The sequence below is a fragment of the Mustelus asterias genome, chromosome 9 (assembly GCF_964213995.1).
Source record: "Mustelus asterias chromosome 9, sMusAst1.hap1.1, whole genome shotgun sequence".
Taxonomy (NCBI): Eukaryota; Metazoa; Chordata; class Chondrichthyes; order Carcharhiniformes; family Triakidae; genus Mustelus; species Mustelus asterias.
In genome coordinates, this window is record NC_135809.1 from 68108756 (window position 1) to 68126943 (window position 18188).

The 18188-nt window shown below is 45.8% G+C and overlaps 1 protein-coding gene across 1 annotated transcript in view; it reads right to left on the minus strand.

Moving 5' to 3' along the window:
• Positions 1–453: 453 nt before the first annotated feature.
• The window catches only part of madd (MAP-kinase activating death domain), a 256584-nt gene continuing 238849 nt past the window's right edge, over positions 454–18188 (minus strand). Inside the window, exons 28-29 of the mRNA XM_078221357.1 lie at positions 13079–13179; positions 454–2658 (exon numbers count right to left, since the gene is read on the minus strand). Coding sequence (XP_078077483.1) covers positions 2610–2658; positions 13079–13179 — 150 coding nt within the window. The 3' untranslated portion in view covers positions 454–2609. The remainder of the gene's footprint in view (positions 2659–13078; positions 13180–18188) is intronic.

Here is an 18188-nt window from a genome sequence, read left to right on the forward strand (position 1 = left end):
TCGAGTGTAAAAGAGAGTTGTAGAGATCGAGTGTAACAAAGTTGTAGAGATCAAGTGTAAGAGAGAGAATGGTAAAGATCGAGTGTAAAAGGGGGAGTTGTAGAGATCGCGTGTAAAAGAGACAGGAAGAAAGATAGAGTGTAAAATAAATACCCAGGGAGTGACAGCAGGACAGAGAAAGAATGTTTGTGGCTGGGGGGAGAATACCAGCATCGGTCCTCTGGTCAGAGGCTGAACTAGAATACAGTATGGCTGGTGTATATGGGTGTGAACAGGCCTGGGCTTTGCTGTCACAGCCCCATTGACATATAGCTTACTATTCTGGGGGGAGTGGGGGGGGGGGGTGCGCAGGAGTGAGGGTTGGTGTCTCAAGAGTAGGAGGGATGGGGAGTGAAGGTTCAAAGGGATTGTCAGTGATGAAGAGGGACACTTGTGACAGGAACGAGACAGAGGCACAGGGACAAGGATTTATTGCAACATTAAAGTTACTGTACAGTGCTATAAATACATGTAATACTGAAATATTTACACCAAAACTCAGTATCCTACATCAGCAAGCATCAAACACAAAAATAAAAACCCTTCTGGCCAAACTAGATCCAAGCACCAAACAGAAAAAAACACAGCATACAGCAGCAGAAGCAACTGGCAACAAACTCCAGTCCTGAAGAGAAGTGCAATGTTCGGGTCTCATCAGACACTCAGACAGGGCTCACTCTCATAATGTATACTCTCTACTTCATTACCCCTCAGCTGACTCCTAAACAGTATTACTGACGGGGATAAGGTGGGTTGAGGGGTGTGGAGGAGAGACACTGCCAATAAGGAAAGGAATAGTATAAACAAGTCACCGGCACTTGTCCCAGTGCAAGGAGAGGTTTACCCTCTGTTACTCTGTACAGTGAGAGGATTATTTTCTATTACTCTGTACAAGGAGAGGATTACTCCTCTATTCCTCTGGGTACAGGGGGAGGATTACTACTCTATTCCTCTGGGTACAGGGGGAGGATTACTCCTCTATTCCTCTGGGTACAGGGGGAGGATTACTCCTCTATTACTCTGGTTACAGGGAGAGGATTACTCCTCTAATACTCAGGGTACTGGGAGAGGATTAGTCCTCTGTTACTCTGGGTACAAGGAGAGGATTACTCATCTGTTACCCTGGGTATTGGGAGAGGATTACTCCTCTGTTACCTTGGATATTGGAAGATTACTCCTCTATTACCCTGGATATTGGGAGAGGATTACTCCTCTATTGCTGGGTACAAGGAGAGGATTACTCCACTGTTACTCTGGGTACAGGGAGAGGATTACTCCTTTGTTACACTGGGTAGGAGGAGATGATTACTCTTCTGTTACTCTGGGTACAAGGAGAGGATTAGTCCTTGTTACTCTAGGTACTGAGAGACAATTACTCCTCTGTTACTGTGGTTACTGGGAGAGGATTATTCTTCTGTTACTGGGAGAGGATTACTCTTCTGTTACACTGGGTATTTGGAGAGGATTACTCCTCTGTTACTCTAGGTACAAGGAGAGGATTAGTCCTCTATTACTCTGGGTACAAGGAGAGGATTAGTCCTCTATTACTCTGGGTACTGGGAGAGGATTACTCCTCTGTTAGTCTGTGCTTTGAGTTGTTTCTGGGCTTTTGCATTGGAGAAAGCTATGCATTGAGTTGATATTCGCAAATCCTGTGACCTATAGTGTTTGAACAGCAAGGGCTAGCGGTTGGGATGTTATAGATATGGGGCTGCATGGTAAACACTGAGTGCAGGTATCACATTCGGAGTGGTGGGGGTGTGGGAAGTGGATAGTGCTCCAAAGGTGAGTACATTCAGAACCTTTTTTGTTGCTTTGTAACCAAGAGACCCTGTATGAATATGCAAGTGTTTGAAAGTTGGGTACAGTCATTTTGCTGTGGGGGTGGTGTTAGCAGGCAGTCTGTGTCTCCCACTATTGCTGGGAAGTACACAGCCTTTTCCTGTCACTCATGGGCAGAGTGCTGACTAGCTACTCTCTGTCTCTTTAACCCAATGGTTCAATCAGTGAATGGCCAAGACAGCCTGCTCCTTAGAAACCCCAACAATACTAGAGACAGCAACCATTATGTGCAAAGCACTCACTGAGCTGGCTAGGAGGTCACACGTCAACCAGGTGATTGTCACAGAGTCAGGATAATTCAGAAGGCCAAAGGGCCCCGGAACGGCCCCTCCGGTCCTGTAGGCCCCGGAACGGCCACTCCGGTCCTGTGCCTCCACAACTCCTGCATCAGGCCTGCAGTTGTACAGGCAGGATAGAGTGAAGCGTAATCACTGGCATGGTGCTGTGAGCTCTATCTGTCCGAGGGACATTGCCAGCCCATGGTGGATCGAAGCTGGAACAGGTTCAGGATAGTTGGCTCAACTCTCTGACTGATGTGACAACAAGGAATAATAGAAAACACAGACTTGACTCAACTCTTTATAGTGAACACAGGGTGATACAGCAAAACAGTTTGCGGCTAGTCTATACATCAAAATGGGTCGTACTTCTCGGGAATATATGCAAGCGACTCCAGTGGAGGGTTACCCCTTGATGGAAAATCCAGTGGAAGATTCTTCTTCAGTGAGTTAATCCAGTGGAAGATTGCTCTTGTGGCCAGGTACAGAGGAAGATTCTCTGATGGAAAATCCAGTGGAAGATTATTCTTCAATGGGTGAATCCAGTGTGGAAGCAGCTCATGAAGCCGCAGATTTAGTGAATTCAATGAAACGGTAACTAAGCAGTTAATTCCCAGAGGTTCCAGTGAGGAGCAATCTCCTCTGGGTCCATTTGCAGCAATCACTGTGCTTGGTGACCCTGATGGGGTGAAGGGACAGTGGTTTCACTGGGACAATCCTATTGAAGTGGTCCCATCAGTTTTCAGATTGTGAATCTGAATGTGGAACAGTGAAGAAAAGTGGTCTTAAATGGGCAAATTATTCAGTGTAGTCATTCTCAGTGGGCAGAAACACAGTGAATCCAGTGCATGGGCAGTCCTCAATGCGAGCATATACAGTTAATGCAGTATAGATCTTCTCAATGGGAAAACAGAGTAAAATCAGTGTAGAAGTAATCCTCGATGAGTGAATATGCAGTGAACCCAGTGAAGAAAAGGATCTCGATGGGTGGGTTTAGAAGGAATCCAGTGCAGCGGTGGCCCTTGGTGAGCGAATATGCAGTGAATTCAGTGGAGAAGTGGTCCTCAATTAGCAAATATGCAGGTAATCCAGTACAGGAATGGCCCTCAATGAGCAGGTTTGCAGTAAATCTAGTGTGGGACTATTGTTGAAGATTGCATTTGAAGTGGATTTGGTCAGTTCACTGGACAAGCCTTGAGCGAATGCAGTTCGGGAGTAAGCACGAGTAGTCAGCAGTCAGTACTTGTGATGAACCCAGCCGGCTCGATTGAGTGGCAGCACTGTGCAACTGCGGCGGCATGTTTTCGGATATTGGAGTAAATACAGTGCTGTGTGTTAGGATGTGGGGGTTGTGTGTAATTACAGTGTTGTGTGTTAGGATGTGGGGGTTGTGTGTAATTACAGTGTTGTGTGTGAGGATGTGGGGGTTGTGTGTAATTACAGTGTTGTGTGTTAGGATGTGGGGGTTGTGTGTAATTACAGTGCTGTGTGTAATTACAGTGTTGTGTGTTAGGATGTGGGGGTTGTGTGTAATTACAGTGTTGTGTGTGAGGATGTGGGGGTTGTGTGTAATTACAGTGCTGTGTGTAATTACAGTGTTGTGTGTTAGGATGTGGGGGTTGTGTGTAATTACAGTGTTGTGTGTGAGGATGTGGGGGTTGTGTGTAATTACAGTGCTGTGTGTTAGGATGTGGGGGTTGTGTGTAATTACAGTGCTGTGTGTGAGGATGTGGGGGTTGTGTGTAATTACAGTGTTGTGTGTGAGGATGTGGGGGTTGTGTGTAATTACAGTGCTGTGTGTGAGGATGTGAGGGTTGTGTGTAATTACAGTGCTGTGTGTTAGGATGTGGGGGTTGTGTGTAATTACAGTGTTGTGTGTGAGGATGTGGGGGTTGTGTGTAATTACAGTGCTGTGTGTGAGGATGTGGGGGTTGTGTGTAATTACAGTGTTGTGTGTGAGGATGTGGGGGTTGTGTGTAATTACAGTGTTGTGTGTTAGGATGTGGGGGTTGTGTGTAATTACAGTGCTGTGTGTGAGGATGTGAGGGTTGTGTGTAATTACAGTGCTGTGTGTTAGGATGTGGGGGTTGTGTGTAATTACAGTGCTGTGTGTGAGGATGTGGGGGTTGTGTGTAATTACAGTGCTGTGTGTTAGGATGTGGGGGTTGTGTGTAATTACAGTGCTGTGTGTGAGGATGTGGGGGTTGTGTGTAATTACAGTGTTGTGTGTGAGGATGGAGGGTTGTGTGTAATTACAGTGTTGTGTGTTAGGATGTGGGGGTTGTGTGTAATTACAGTGCTGTGTGTGAGGATGTGGGGGTTGTGTGTAATTACAGTGTTGTGTGTGAGGATGGAGGGTTGTGTGTAATTACAGTGTTGTGTGTGAGGATGTGGGGGTTGTGTGTAATTACAGTGCTGTGTGTGAGGATGTGGGGGTTGTGTGTAATTACAGTGCTGTGTGTTAGGATGTGGGGGTTGTGTGTAATTACAGTGCTGTGTGTGAGGATGTGGGGGTTGTGTGTAATTACAGTGCTGTGTGTTAGGATGTGGGGGTTGTGTGTAATTACAGTGCTGTGTGTTAGGATGTGGGGGTTGTGTGTAATTACAGTGTTGTGTGTGAGGATGTGAGGGTTGTGTGTAATTACAGTGCTGTGTGTGAGGATGTGGGGGTTGTGTGTAATTACAGTGCTGTGTGTGAGGATGTGGGGGTTGTGTGTAATTACAGTGCTGTGTGTGAGGATGTGGGGGTTGTGTGTAATTACAGTGCTGTGTATTAGGATGTGGGGGTTGTGTGTAATTACAGTGTTGTGTGTTAGGATGTGGGGGTTGTGTGTAATTACAGTGCTGTGTGTTAGGATGTGGGGGTTGTGTGTAATTACAGTGTTGTGTGTGAGGATGTGGGGGTTGTGTGTAATTACAGTGCTGTGTGTTAGGATGTGGGGGTTGTGTGTAATTACAGTGCTGTGTGTTAGGATGTGAGGGTTGTGTGTAATTACAGTGCTGTGTGTGAGGATGTGGGGGTTGTGTGTAATTACAGTGCTGTGTGTTAGGATGTGGGGGTTGTGTGTAATTACAGTGTTGTGTGTGAGGATGTGGGGGTTGTGTGTAATTACAGTGTTGTGTGTTAGGATGTGGGGGTTGTGTGTAATTACAGTGCTGTGTGTGAGGATGTGGGGGTTGTGTGTAATTACAGTGCTGTGTGTTAGGATGTGGGGGTTGTGTGTAATTACAGTGCTGTGTGTTAGGATGTGAGGGTTGTGTGTAATTACAGTGCTGTGTGTGAGGATGTGGGGGTTGTGTGTAATTACAGTGCTGTGTGTTAGGATGTGGGGGTTGTGTGTAATTACAGTGCTGTGTGTTAGGATGTGGGGGTTGTGTGTAATTACAGTGCTGTGTGTTAGGATGTGGGGGTTGTGTGTAATTACAGTGCTGTGTGTGAGGATGTGGGGGTTGTGTGTAATTACAGTGCTGTGTGTTAGGATGTGGGGGTTGTGTGTAATTACAGTGCTGTGTGTTAGGATGTGGGGGTTGTGTGTAATTACAGTGCTGTGTGTGAGGATGTGGGGGTTGTGTGTAATTACAGTGCTGTGTGTTAGGATGTGGGGGTTGTGTGTAATTACAGTGCTGTGTGTTAGGATGTGGGGGTTGTGTGTAATTACAGTGCTGTGTGTGAGGATGTGGGGGTTGTGTGTAATTACAGTGCTGTGTGTTAGGATGTGGGGGTTGTGTGTAATTACAGTGCTGTGTGTTAGGATGTGGGGGTTGTGTGTAATTACAGTGCTGTGTGTTAGGATGTGGGGGTTGTGTGTAATTACAGTGTTGTGTGTGAGGATGTGAGGGTTGTGTGTAATTACAGTGCTGTGTGTTAGGATGTGGGGGTTGTGTGTAATTACAGTGCTGTGTGTGAGGATGTGGGGGTTGTGTGTAATTACAGTGCTGTGTGTGAGGATGTGGGGGTTGTGTGTAATTACAGTGCTGTGTGTGAGGATGTGAGGGTTGTGTGTAATTACAGTGCTGTGTGTGAGGATGTGGGGGTTGTGTGTAATTACAGTGTTGTGTGTTAGGATGTGGGGGTTGTGTGTAATTACAGTGCTGTGTGTGAGGATGTGGGGGTTGTGTGTAATTACAGTGTTGTGTGTGAGGATGTGGGGGTTGTGTGTAATTACAGTGTTGTGTGTGAGGATGTGGGGGTTGTGTGTAATTACAGTGCTGTGTGTGAGGATGTGGGGGTTGTGTGTAATTACAGTGTTGTGTGTGAGGATGTGGGGGTTGTGTTTAATTACAGTGCTGTGTGTGAGGATGTGGGGGTTGTGTTTAATTACAGTGTTGTGTGTTAGGATGTGGGGGTTGTGTGTAATTACAGTGCTGTGTGTGAGGATGTGGGGGTTGTGTGTAATTACAGTGTTGTGTGTGAGGATGTGGGGGTTGTGTTTAATTACAGTGTTGTGTGTTAGGATGTGGGGGTTGTGTGTAATTACAGTGCTGTGTGTGAGGATGTGGGGGTTGTGTTTAATTACAGTGTTGTGTGTTAGGATGTGGGGGTTGTGTGTAATTACAGTGTTGTGTGTGAGGATGTGAGGGTTGTGTGTAATTACAGTGTTGTGTGTGAGGATGTGGGGGTTGTGTGTAATTACAGTGCTGTGTGTTAGGATGTGAGGGTTGTGTGTAATTACAGTGTTGTGTGTGAGGATGTGGGGGTTGTGTGTAATTACAGTGCTGTGTGTTAGGATGTGGGGGTTGTGTGTAATTACAGTGCTGTGTGTTAGGATGTGGGTGTTGTGTGTAATTACAGTGCTGTGTGTTAGGATGTGAGGGTTGTGTGTAATTACAGTGTTGTGTGTGAGGATGTGGGGGTTGTGTGTAATTACAGTGTTGTGTGTTAGGATGTGAGGGTTGTGTGTAATTACAGTGTTGTGTGTGAGGATGTGGGGGTTGTGTGTAATTACAGTGTTGTGTGTTAGGATGTGAGGGTTGTGTGTAATTACAGTGCTGTGTGTTAGGATGTGGGGGTTGTGTGTAATTACAGTGTTGTGTGTGAGGATGTGGGGGTTGTGTGTAATTACAGTGCTGTGTGTGAGGATGTGGGGGTTGTGTGTAATTACAGTGCTGTGTGTGAGGATGTGGGGGTTGTGTGTAATTACAGTGTTGTGTGTTAGGATGTGGGGGTTGTGTGTAATTACAGTGCTGTGTGTTAGGATGTGGGGGTTGTGTGTAATTACAGTGCTGTGTGTTAGGATGTGAGGGTTGTGTGTAATTACAGTGCTGTGTGTGAGGATGTGGGGGTTGTGTGTTAGGATGTGGGGGTTGTGTGTAATTACAGTGCTGTGTGTTAGGATGTGGGGGTTGTGTGTAATTACAGTGCTGTGTGTGAGGATGTGGGGGTTGTGTGTAATTACAGTGCTGTGTGTTAGGATGTGGGGGTTGTGTGTAATTACAGTGCTGTGTGTTAGGATGTGAGGGTTGTGTGTAATTACAGTGCTGTGTGTTAGGATGTGGGGGTTGTGTGTAATTACAGTGTTGTGTGTTAGGATGGAGGGTTGTGTGTAATTACAGTGCTGTGTGTGAGGATGTGGGGGTTGTGTGTAATTACAGTGCTGTGTGTGAGGATGTGGGGGTTGTGTGTAATTACAGTGCTGTGTGTGAGGATGTGGGGGTTGTGTGTAATTACAGTGCTGTGTGTGAGGATGTGGGGGTTGTGTGTAATTACAGTGCTGTGTGAGAGGATGTGGGGGTTGTGTGTAATTACAGTGTTGTGTGTGAGGATGTGGGGGTTGTGTGTAATTACAGTGCTGTGTGTGAGGATGTGGGGGTTGTGTGTAATTACAGTGCTGTGTGTGAGGATGTGGGGGTTGTGTGTAATTACAGTGCTGTGTGTGAGGATGTGGGGGTTGTGTGTAATTACAGTGCTGTGTGTGAGGATGTGGGGGTTGTGTGTAATTACAGTGTTGTGTGTGAGGATGGAGGGTTGTGTGTAATTACAGTGCTGTGTGTGAGGATGTGGGGGTTGTGTGTAATTACAGTGCTGTGTGTGAGGATGTGGGGGTTGTGTGTAATTACAGTGCTGTGTGTGAGGATGTGGGGGTTGTGTGTAATTACAGTGTTGTGTGTGAGGATGTGGGGGTTGTGTGTAATTACAGTGCTGTGTGTTAGGATGTGGGGGTTGTGTGTAATTACAGTGCTGTGTGTTAGGATGTGAGGGTTGTGTGTAATTACAGTGCTGTGTGTTAGGATGTGGGGGTTGTGTGTAATTACAGTGCTGTGTGTGAGGATGTGGGGGTTGTGTGTAATTACAGTGTTGTGTGTTAGGATGTGGGGGTTGTGTGTAATTACAGTGTTGTGTGTGAGGATGGAGGGTTGTGTGTAATTACAGTGCTGTGTGAGAGGATGTGGGGGTTGTGTGTAATTACAGTGCTGTGTGTTAGGATGTGGGGGTTGTGTGTAATTACAGTGTTGTGTGTTAGGATGTGGGGGTTGTGTGTAATTACAGTGCTGTGTGTTAGGATGTGGGGGTTGTGTGTAATTACAGTGCTGTGTGTTAGGATGTGGGGGTTGTGTGTAATTACAGTGCTGTGTGTGAGGATGTGGGGGTTGTGTGTAATTACAGTGCTGTGTGTTAGGATGTGAGGGTTGTGTGTAATTACAGTGCTGTGTGTGAGGATGGAGGGTTGTGTGTAATTACAGTGCTGTGTGTGAGGATGTGGGGGTTGTGTGTAATTACAGTGTTGTGTGTGAGGATGTGGGGGTTGTGTGTAATTACAGTGCTGTGTGTGAGGATGTGGGAGTTGTGTGTAATTACAGTGCTGTGTGTGAGGATGTGGGGGTTGTGTGTAATTACAGTGCTGTGTGTTAGGATGTGGGGGTTGTGTGTAATTACAGTGCTGTGTGTGAGGATGTGGGGGTTGTGTGTAATTACAGTGTTGTGTGTAATTACAGTGCTGTGTGTGAGGATGTGAGGGTTGTGTGTAATTACAGTGCTGTGTGTGAGGATGTGGGGGTTGTGTGTAATTACAGTGTTGTGTGTGAGGATGTGGGGGTTGTGTGTAATTACAGTGTTGTGTGTGAGGATGTGGGGGTTGTGTGTAATTACAGTGCTGTGTGTTCAGATGTGAGGGTTGTGTGTAATTACAGTGCTGTGTGTGAGGATGTGGGGGTTGTGTGTAATTACAGTGCTGTGTGTGAGGATGTGGGGGTTGTGTGTAATTACAGTGCTGTGTGTGAGGATGTGGGAGTTGTGTGTAATTACAGTGCTGTGTGTTAGGATGTGGGGGTTGTGTGTAATTACAGTGCTGTGTGTGAGGATGTGGGGGTTGTGTGTAATTACAGTGCTGTGTGTGAGGATGTGGGGGTTGTGTGTAATTACAGTGTTGTGTGTGAGGATGGAGGGTTGTGTGTAATTACAGTGCTGTGTGTGAGGATGTGGGGGTTGTGTGTTAGGATGTGGGGGTTGTGTGTAATTACAGTGCTGTGTGTTAGGATGTGGGGGTTGTGTGTAATTACAGTGTTGTGTGTTCAGATGTGAGGGTTGTGTGTAATTACAGTGCTGTGTGTGAGGATGTGGGGGTTGTGTGTAATTACAGTGTTGTGTGTTAGGATGTGGGGGTTGTGTGTAATTACAGTGTTGTGTGTGAGGATGTGGGGGTTGTGTGTAATTACAGTGTTGTGTGTGAGGATGTGGGGGTTGTGTGTAATTACAGTGCTGTGTGTTAGGATGTGGGGGTTGTGTGTAATTACAGTGTTGTGTGTTAGGATGTAGGAGTTGTGTGTAATTACAGTGCTGTGTGTTCAGATGTGAGGGTTGTGTGTAATTACAGTGCTGTGTGTTAGGATGTGGGGGTTGTGTGTAATTACAGTGCTGTGTGTTCAGATGTGAGGGTTGTGTGTAATTACAGTGCTGTGTGTGAGGATGTGAGGGTTGTGTGTAATTACAGTGCTGTGTGTGAGGATGTGGGGGTTGTGTGTAATTACAGTGTTGTGTGTTAGGATGTAGGAGTTGTGTGTAATTACAGTGTTGTGTGTTAGGATGTGGGGGTTGTGTGTAATTACAGTGCTGTGTGTGAGGATGTGGGGGTTGTGTGTAATTACAGTGCTGTGTGTTAGGATGTAGGAGTTGTGTGTAATTACAGTGCTGTGTGTTCAGATGTGAGGGTTGTGTGTAATTACAGTGCTGTGTGTTAGGATGTGGGGGTTGTGTGTAATTACAGTGCTGTGTGTTAGGATGTGGGAGTTGTGTGTAATTACAGTGCTGTGTGTTCAGATGTGAGGGTTGTGTGTAATTACAGTGCTGTGTGTGAGGATGTGGGGGTTGTGTGTAATTACAGTGCTGTGTGTGAGGATGTGGGGGTTGTGTGTAATTACAGTGCTGTGTGTGAGGATGTGAGGGTTGTGTGTAATTACAGTGCTGTGTGTGAGGATGTGGGGGTTGTGTGTAATTACAGTGCTGTGTGTTAGGATGTAGGAGTTGTGTGTAATTACAGTGCTGTGTGTTCAGATGTGAGGGTTGTGTGTAATTACAATATTGTGTGTTAGGATGTGGGGGTTGTGTGTAATTACAGTGCTGTGTGTGAGGATGTGGGGGTTGTGTGTAATTACTGTGTTGTGTGTTAGGATGTGGGTGTTGTAATTACAGTGCTGTGTGTTAGGATGTAGGAGTTGTGTGTAATTACAGTGCTGTGTGTTCAGATGTGAGGGTTGTGTGTAATTACAGTGCTGTGTGTTAGGATGTGGGGGTTGTGTGTAATTACAGTGCTGTGTGTTCGGATGTGGGTGTTGTGTGTAATTACAGTGCTGTGTGTTAGGATGTGGGGGTTGTGTGTAATTACAGTGCTGTGTGTTAGGATGTGGGGGTTGTGTGTAATTACAGTGCTGTGTGTTAGGATGTGGGGGTTGTGTGTAATTACAGTGCTGTGTGTTAGGATGTGGGGGTTGTGTGTAATTACAGTGCTGTGTGTGAGGATGTGGGGGTTGTGTGTAATTACAGTGCTGTGTGTGAGGATGTGGGGGTTGTGTGTAATTACAGTGTTGTGTGTGAGGATGTGGGGGTTGTGTGTAATTACAGTGCTGTGTGTTAGGATGTGAGGGTTGTGTGTAATTACAGTGCTGTGTGTGAGGATGTGGGGGTTGTGTGTAATTACAGTGTTGTGTGTGAGGATGTGGGGGTTGTGTGTAATTACAGTGTTGTGTGTGAGGATGTGGGGGTTGTGTGTAATTACAGTGCTGTGTGTGAGGATGTGGGGGTTGTGTGTAATTACAGTGCTGTGTGTGAGGATGTGGGGGTTGTGTGTAATTACAGTGCTGTGTGTGAGGATGTGGGGGTTGTGTGTAATTACAATATTGTGTGTTAGGATGTGGGGGTTGTGTGTAATTACAGTGCTGTGTGTGAGGATGTGGGGGTTGTGTGTAATTACTGTGTTGTGTGTTAGGATGTGGGTGTTGTAATTACAGTGCTGTGTGTTAGGATGTAGGAGTTGTGTGTAATTACAGTGCTGTGTGTTCAGATGTGAGGGTTGTGTGTAATTACAGTGCTGTGTGTTAGGATGTGGGGGTTGTGTGTAATTACAGTGCTGTGTGTTCGGATGTGGGTGTTGTGTGTAATTCCAGTGCTGTGTGTTAGGATGTGAGGGTTTTGTGTAATTACTGTGTTGTGTGTTAGGATGTCGGTGTTGTGTGTAATTACAGTGTTGTGTGTTAGGATGTGGGGGTTGTGTGTAATTACAGTGCTGTGTGTGAGGATGTGGGGGTTGTGTGTAATTACAGTGTTGTGTGTGAGGATGTGGGGGTTGTGTGTAATTACAGTGTTGTGTGTGAGGATGTGGGGGTTGTGTGTAATTACAGTGTTGTGTGTTAGGATGTGGGGGTTGTGTGTAATTACAGTGCTGTGTGTGAGGATGTGGGGGTTGTGTGTAATTACAGTGTTGTGTGTTAGGATGTGGGGGTTGTGTGTAATTACAGTGCTGTGTGTGAGGATGTGGGGGTTGTGTGTAATTACAGTGCTGTGTGTTAGGATGTGAGGGTTGTGTGTAATTACAGTGCTGTGTGTTAGGATGTGAGGGTTGTGTGTAATTACAGTGCTGTGTGTTAGGATGTGAGGGTTGTGTGTAATTACAGTGTTGTGTGTTCGGATGTGGGTGTTGTGTGTAATTACAGTGCTGTGTGTTAGGATGTGAGGGTTGTGTGTAATTACAGTGCTGTGTGTTAGGATGTGAGGGTTGTGTGTAATTACAGTGTTGTGTGTAATTACAGTGCTGTGTGTTAGGATGTGAGGGTTGTGTGTAATTACAGTGTTGTGTGTAATTACAGTGTTGTGTGTTCGGATGTGGTTGTTGTGTGTAATTACAGTGTTGTGTGTTCGGATGTGGGTGTTGTGTGTAATTACAGTGCTGTGTGTTAGGATGTGAGGGTTGTGTGTAATTACAGTGCTGTGTGTTAGGATGTGAGGGTTGTGTGTTAGGATGTGGGGGTTGTGTGTTAGGATGTGGGGGTTGTGTGTAATTACAGTGCTGTGTGTTAGGATGTGAGGGTTGTGTGTTAGGATGTGAGGGTTGTGTGTTAGGATGTGGGTGTTGTGTGTAATTACAGTGCTGTGTGTTCGGATGTGGGTGTTGTGTGTAATTACAGTGCTGTGTGTTCGGATGTGGGTGTTGTGTGTTAGGATGTGGGGGTTGTGTGTTAGGATGTGAGGGTTGTGTGTTAGGATGTGAGGGTTGTGTGTTAGGATGTGGGGGTTGTGTGTTAGGATGTGAGGGTTGTGTGTTAGGATGTGAGGGTTGTGTGTTAGGATGTGAGGGTTGTGTGTTAGGATGTGGGGGTTGTGTGTTAGGATGTGGGGGTTGTGTGTTAGGATGTGAGGGTTGTGTGTTAGGATGTGAGGGTTGTGTGTTAGGATGTGGGGGTTGGGGTAATCTGTTGAGATGATGTCTCACCGCGCCGGTGTCACCTTGTTGTTCTTGGACTCCATTTCCTTCCCTCGAACTGCGGCCATGTAGGAGAAGAGACACAGCACAGAGTAGCAAATCTCATGGGCCTAAAGAGGAGGAGGAGGTTAACACCATCACAAAGCAAATCTTCAGCACATTCTGGAAATTTTCCACCCACTTGTTCAGAATCAAATTGCCCTGCTGTTTGTTTCTAGAATGTTCTGTTTCTATCCCAGCGCGCACACATACATACACACTATAGGTTATGGGTGCAGTGTTGTAGCATTGCTCTCAGTGTAGGTGATCACATCCATTGAGTCTACAGCACAGGAAGAGGCCATTCAGCCCAGCTGGGTCATGCCAGTATTTCTGTTCAACATGAGCTCCCTCCATCCCCCTCTTCACCTATCCTTCCATTCCTTTTTCCCTTGTGTGTTTATCCAGCTTCCCCTTAAATACATCCTTGTTATGTGCTTCACCACTCCCTGACGATGAGTTCCACGCTCCCACCACTCCCTGGATAAAGATGTTTCACCTGAATTCCTGACTGGATTTTGTTGCTGACTGTTTGATATTTGGGATCTCCAGCTGGTCTCCTCTGAGTGGAGGCCTATTCTCCAGCTGGACTCTACCAGACACTATCATCTTAAGATATCTACCAGTTATTCCTTAGCTTTCTCTTTTGACAGACATCTGCTTGCTCAGCCTGTGAATGATTTGATCTGCACCATTTTCCACTTTCAATTCTTGATATCCAAGGACAAGGCCATTTCCTTTTCCTGTTCCAAAATCCCAAATCAGTCATGTCATTGGTGAGCAGCAGTAGTCTCAGCACTGCGGAACTTCATTGCCCACCTTTGCCAGTCTGGACAGTCATTTATTTATGGCCCATTTAGTCAATGCTGGTTCTCTGGAGAACATTCCGGTCAGTCCTATTCTCCCACTTATTTCTCTCAAGTGCCCACCTAATTTCCTTTTGAAATCACTGCTCGTCTCCATTTCCACCCTCATGGACACTGAGTTCCCATTCTCCCACTCACTGTCAAAAACTTCGTCCTCTCAGTCCCCTGGAGTCTCTTCCCAAAATCTTAAATCCGTGTCTCTTGGTCCTTAAACTATCAGCTAAAGGGAAGAGGTTTTCCTTGTCTAACTTTGTCTTTCTGATGTCCTTTCAACACAATATTCTAGTTGTGACCTAACCAGTGTTTTATAAATGTTCAGCATAACCTCCCTGCTTCTTGGCGTTTATTGGTAGGGGGATTGAATTTAGGAGTCGTAGCGTTATGTTGCAACTGTACACAACTCTGGTGCGGCCGCACTTGGAGTACTGTGTGCAGTTCTGGTCCCCACATTACAGGAAGGATGTGGAGGCTTTGGAGAGGGTGCAGAGGAGGTTTACCAGGATGTTGCCTGGTATGGAGGGGAGATCCTATGAGGAGAGGCTGAGGGATTTGGGATTGTTTTCGCTGGAAAGGCGGCGGCTAAGAGGGGATCTTATTGAAACATATAAGATGATTAGAGGTTTAGATAGGGTGGATAGTGATAGCCTTTTTCCTCTGATGGAGAAATCCAGCACGAGGGGGCATGGCTTTAAATTGAGGGGGGGTAGTTATAGAACCGATGTCAGGGGTAGGTTCTTTACCCAGAGGGTGGTGAGGGATTGGAATGCCCTGCCAGCATCAGTAGTAAATGCGCCTAGTTTGGGGGCGTTTAAGAGATCCGCAGATAGGTTCATGGACGAAAAGAAATTGGTTTAGGTTGGAGGGTCACAGTTTTTTTTTAACTGGTCGGTGCAACATCGTGGGCCGAAGGGCCTGTTCTGCGCTGTAATGTTCTATGTTCTGTATTAACATCTCTTTAACGAAGACCAAGATCCCATATGCTTCACTAAGCACTCTCGCAACATGTTCGGTCACCTTCGGAGATCGGTGCACATGAACCCCCAGGACCCTGTTCCTAGACAGTTTTTAAAATTGTCCCATGTTGCCTCTCCCTATCCCTCTTGCCAAAATGCCTCACCTCACACTTCTCTAGTAAATTGCATCTACCACTTGTCTGTCCATTCTGCTAACCTGCTTATATCTATTAGTCAAATACTATCATCCTCACCATTTGCAATTTCTCCAAGTTTGCTGTCATTGGCAAATTTTGAAATTCTATTTTGCATTCCAACATCCAAGTCGACCATCCTCCACTTTGGAAATCCACCGTGTACTTCAATTTACTGCTTTCTGCCCAGAAGTCATTTTTCTGGATCCAATTTGATACTGGCCCCTCCATTCCATAAACCCCAATTTTATTAACCAAGTGTATGTGGCACTTAGTTAAACACTTCCTTAAAATCTAAACAGACAACATCCACTGCATTCCCTTTCTGTTACTTCATCAAAAATTCTATTAGATTAGTCAAACACTAATCTGCCTTTAACAAATCTGTGTTGGCTCCCTTTAATTGACCCAAACCTCTCCAAGTGCCCGTTAATTTTTTCTCTGATTTTGGATTCCAAAACTTTAGCCAGTACTGGTATGAAACTCACTGGCCTGTAGCTTTTGGGACTGTCCTTGCACTCTCTCTTGAATAAGACACATTTGCCACTCTGCAGTCCTCTGACACCTCCCCCATGTCTAAGGAAAATTGAAAGATTAAGGCAGGCCCTTCCTCTATCTCCACTCGCCATTCCCTTAGCATCCTGGGAGACTGCTGAGTAAAATAAGGGCCCATGGTATTCGAGGCAAGGTACTAACATGGATTGACGATTGGCTGTCAGACAGAAGGCAGAGAGTTGGGATAAAAGGTTCTTTCTCAGAATGGCAACCGGTGACAAGTGGTGTCCCGCAGGGTTCAGTGTTGGGGCCACAGCTGTTCTCTTTATATATTAACGATCTAGATGACGGGACTGGGAGCATTCTGGCCAAGTTTGCCGATGATACAAAGATAGGTGGAGGGGCAGGTAGTATTGAGGAGGTGGGGAGGCTGCAGAAAGATTTAGACAGTTTAGGAGAGTGGTCCAAGAAGTGGCTGATGAAATTCAACGTGGGCAAGTGCGAGGTCGTACACTTTGGAAAAAAGAATAGAGGCATGGACTATTTTCTAAACGGTGACAAAATTCATAATGCTAAAGTGCAAAGGGACTTGGGAGTCCTAGTCCAGGATTCTCTAAAGGTAAACTTGCAGGTTGAGTCCGTAATTAAGAAAGCAAATGTAATGTTGTCATTTATCTCAAGAGGCTTGGAATACAAAAGCAGGGATGTACTTCTGAGGCTTTATAAAGCACTGGTTAGGCCCCATTTGGAGTACTGTGAGCAATTTTGGGCCCCACACCTCAGGAAGGACATACTGGCACTGGAGCGGGTCCAGCGGAGATTCACACGGATGATCCCAGGAATGGTAGGCCTGACATACAATGAACGTCTGAGGATCGTGGGATTATATTCATTGGAGTTTAGGAGGTTGAGGGGAGATCTGATAGAAACTTACAAGATAATGAACGGCTTAGATAGGATGGACGTAGGGAAGTTGTTTCCATTAACAGGGGAGACTAGGACGCGGGGGCACAGCCTTAGAATAAAAGGGAGTCACTTTAGAACAGAGATGAGGAGAAATTTCTTCAGCCAGAGAGTGGTGGGTCTGTGGAATTCATTGCCACAGAGGGCTGTGGAGGCCGAGACGTTGAGCGTCTTCAAGACAGAAATTGATAAATTCTTGATTTCTCGAGGAATTAAGGGCTATGGGGAGAGAGCGGGTAAATGGAGTTGAAATCAGCCATGATTGAATGGTGGAGTGGACTCGATGGGCCGAATGGCCTTACTTCCGCTCCTATGTCTTATGGTCTTATGGTCTAACACCATCTGGAGCAGGTGATTTATCAACCCCAAGTATAGCCAGCCTTTCCAATAGCCCATCCCTTTCCAATTTCACAATATCTCTCCCTTAAAGATTACCCATTGCTCTGTTACCCTGTTTGCTGAGAGTCTCTGGCTCCGTTTTACCCTGGCCAGATCCCCTCTTATCGTATTGAAATTAACCCTCTTCCAATTTTGAAGCTCTATATCAGATTATTCCTTGTTCTTCTCCATTACTAATCTAATCCTTATGATATGATGATTGCTCTTACCCAAGTGTTTCCCCCATAGGCACTTAGTCCACTTCTCCTCCTCATTCCCCAACACCAGATACCAAATCCCTCCTTTGTAACTGGGCTAATAACATACAGGTCAAGGAAGTTCTCCTGAACACATTTCAGAAATTCTTCCTCCTCCTTACTCTAACAATATCCCAATTAATATTTGGGTCATTAAAGTCCCCAGTATCATCCCTCTATTGTTCTTACGCATCTCTCTGATTTCCCTGCAAATTTGTTCCTCTACTCCACCCGACCTCTCTCTCACTATTTAGAGGCTTAAAAACTACCCAAGCACTCTTTTTGCTTCTCAACTCTAACCACTTCCCTCAAACCTAGTTTGCTGCTTTCTAACCAGTTTGCTATCTATTCTGCTCCTTGTCCTTGACTCCATATACTCTGACCTTAGTCAGGAATCTGTCATGCAGCATTTACTGAATGCTTTTTGAAAATCCAGCTACATTTCATCCACTGCTTTAGCATTTCTGTTAAATATTCAAAGAATAAACTAAAATTGACCAAGCGTGGATTCCATGATCAATTAAGTGCAGACAATTCTTAATTAGACCTTTGGTTTCTAGATGTTTATCTATCGCACCTTTCAGTAATTTAGCATAATCATTCCTACAACCTGCTGTAAATATAGGAATTCCACTAGTTGTCCCCAAGGGTTCAATCACTGAGGCATTACAGAGGTTAAAGACCCACCCTACAATCACCTTTTGCGTGAGGGAGACTGAGTTCACTGTCCGACTTGACGATAATCACATTTTATACGAGGATCCAGTGATATAATGATGTGGTCTGTCCATCTAAATTACAATAATCCAGCACAAGACCCCACAGACCACACCACAGGGCACGACCCCATATACCACACCACAGGGCACGACCCCACAGACCACACCACAGGGCACGACCCCACAGACCACACCACAGGGCACGACCCCACAGACCACACCACAGGGCATGACCCCACAGACCACACCACAGGG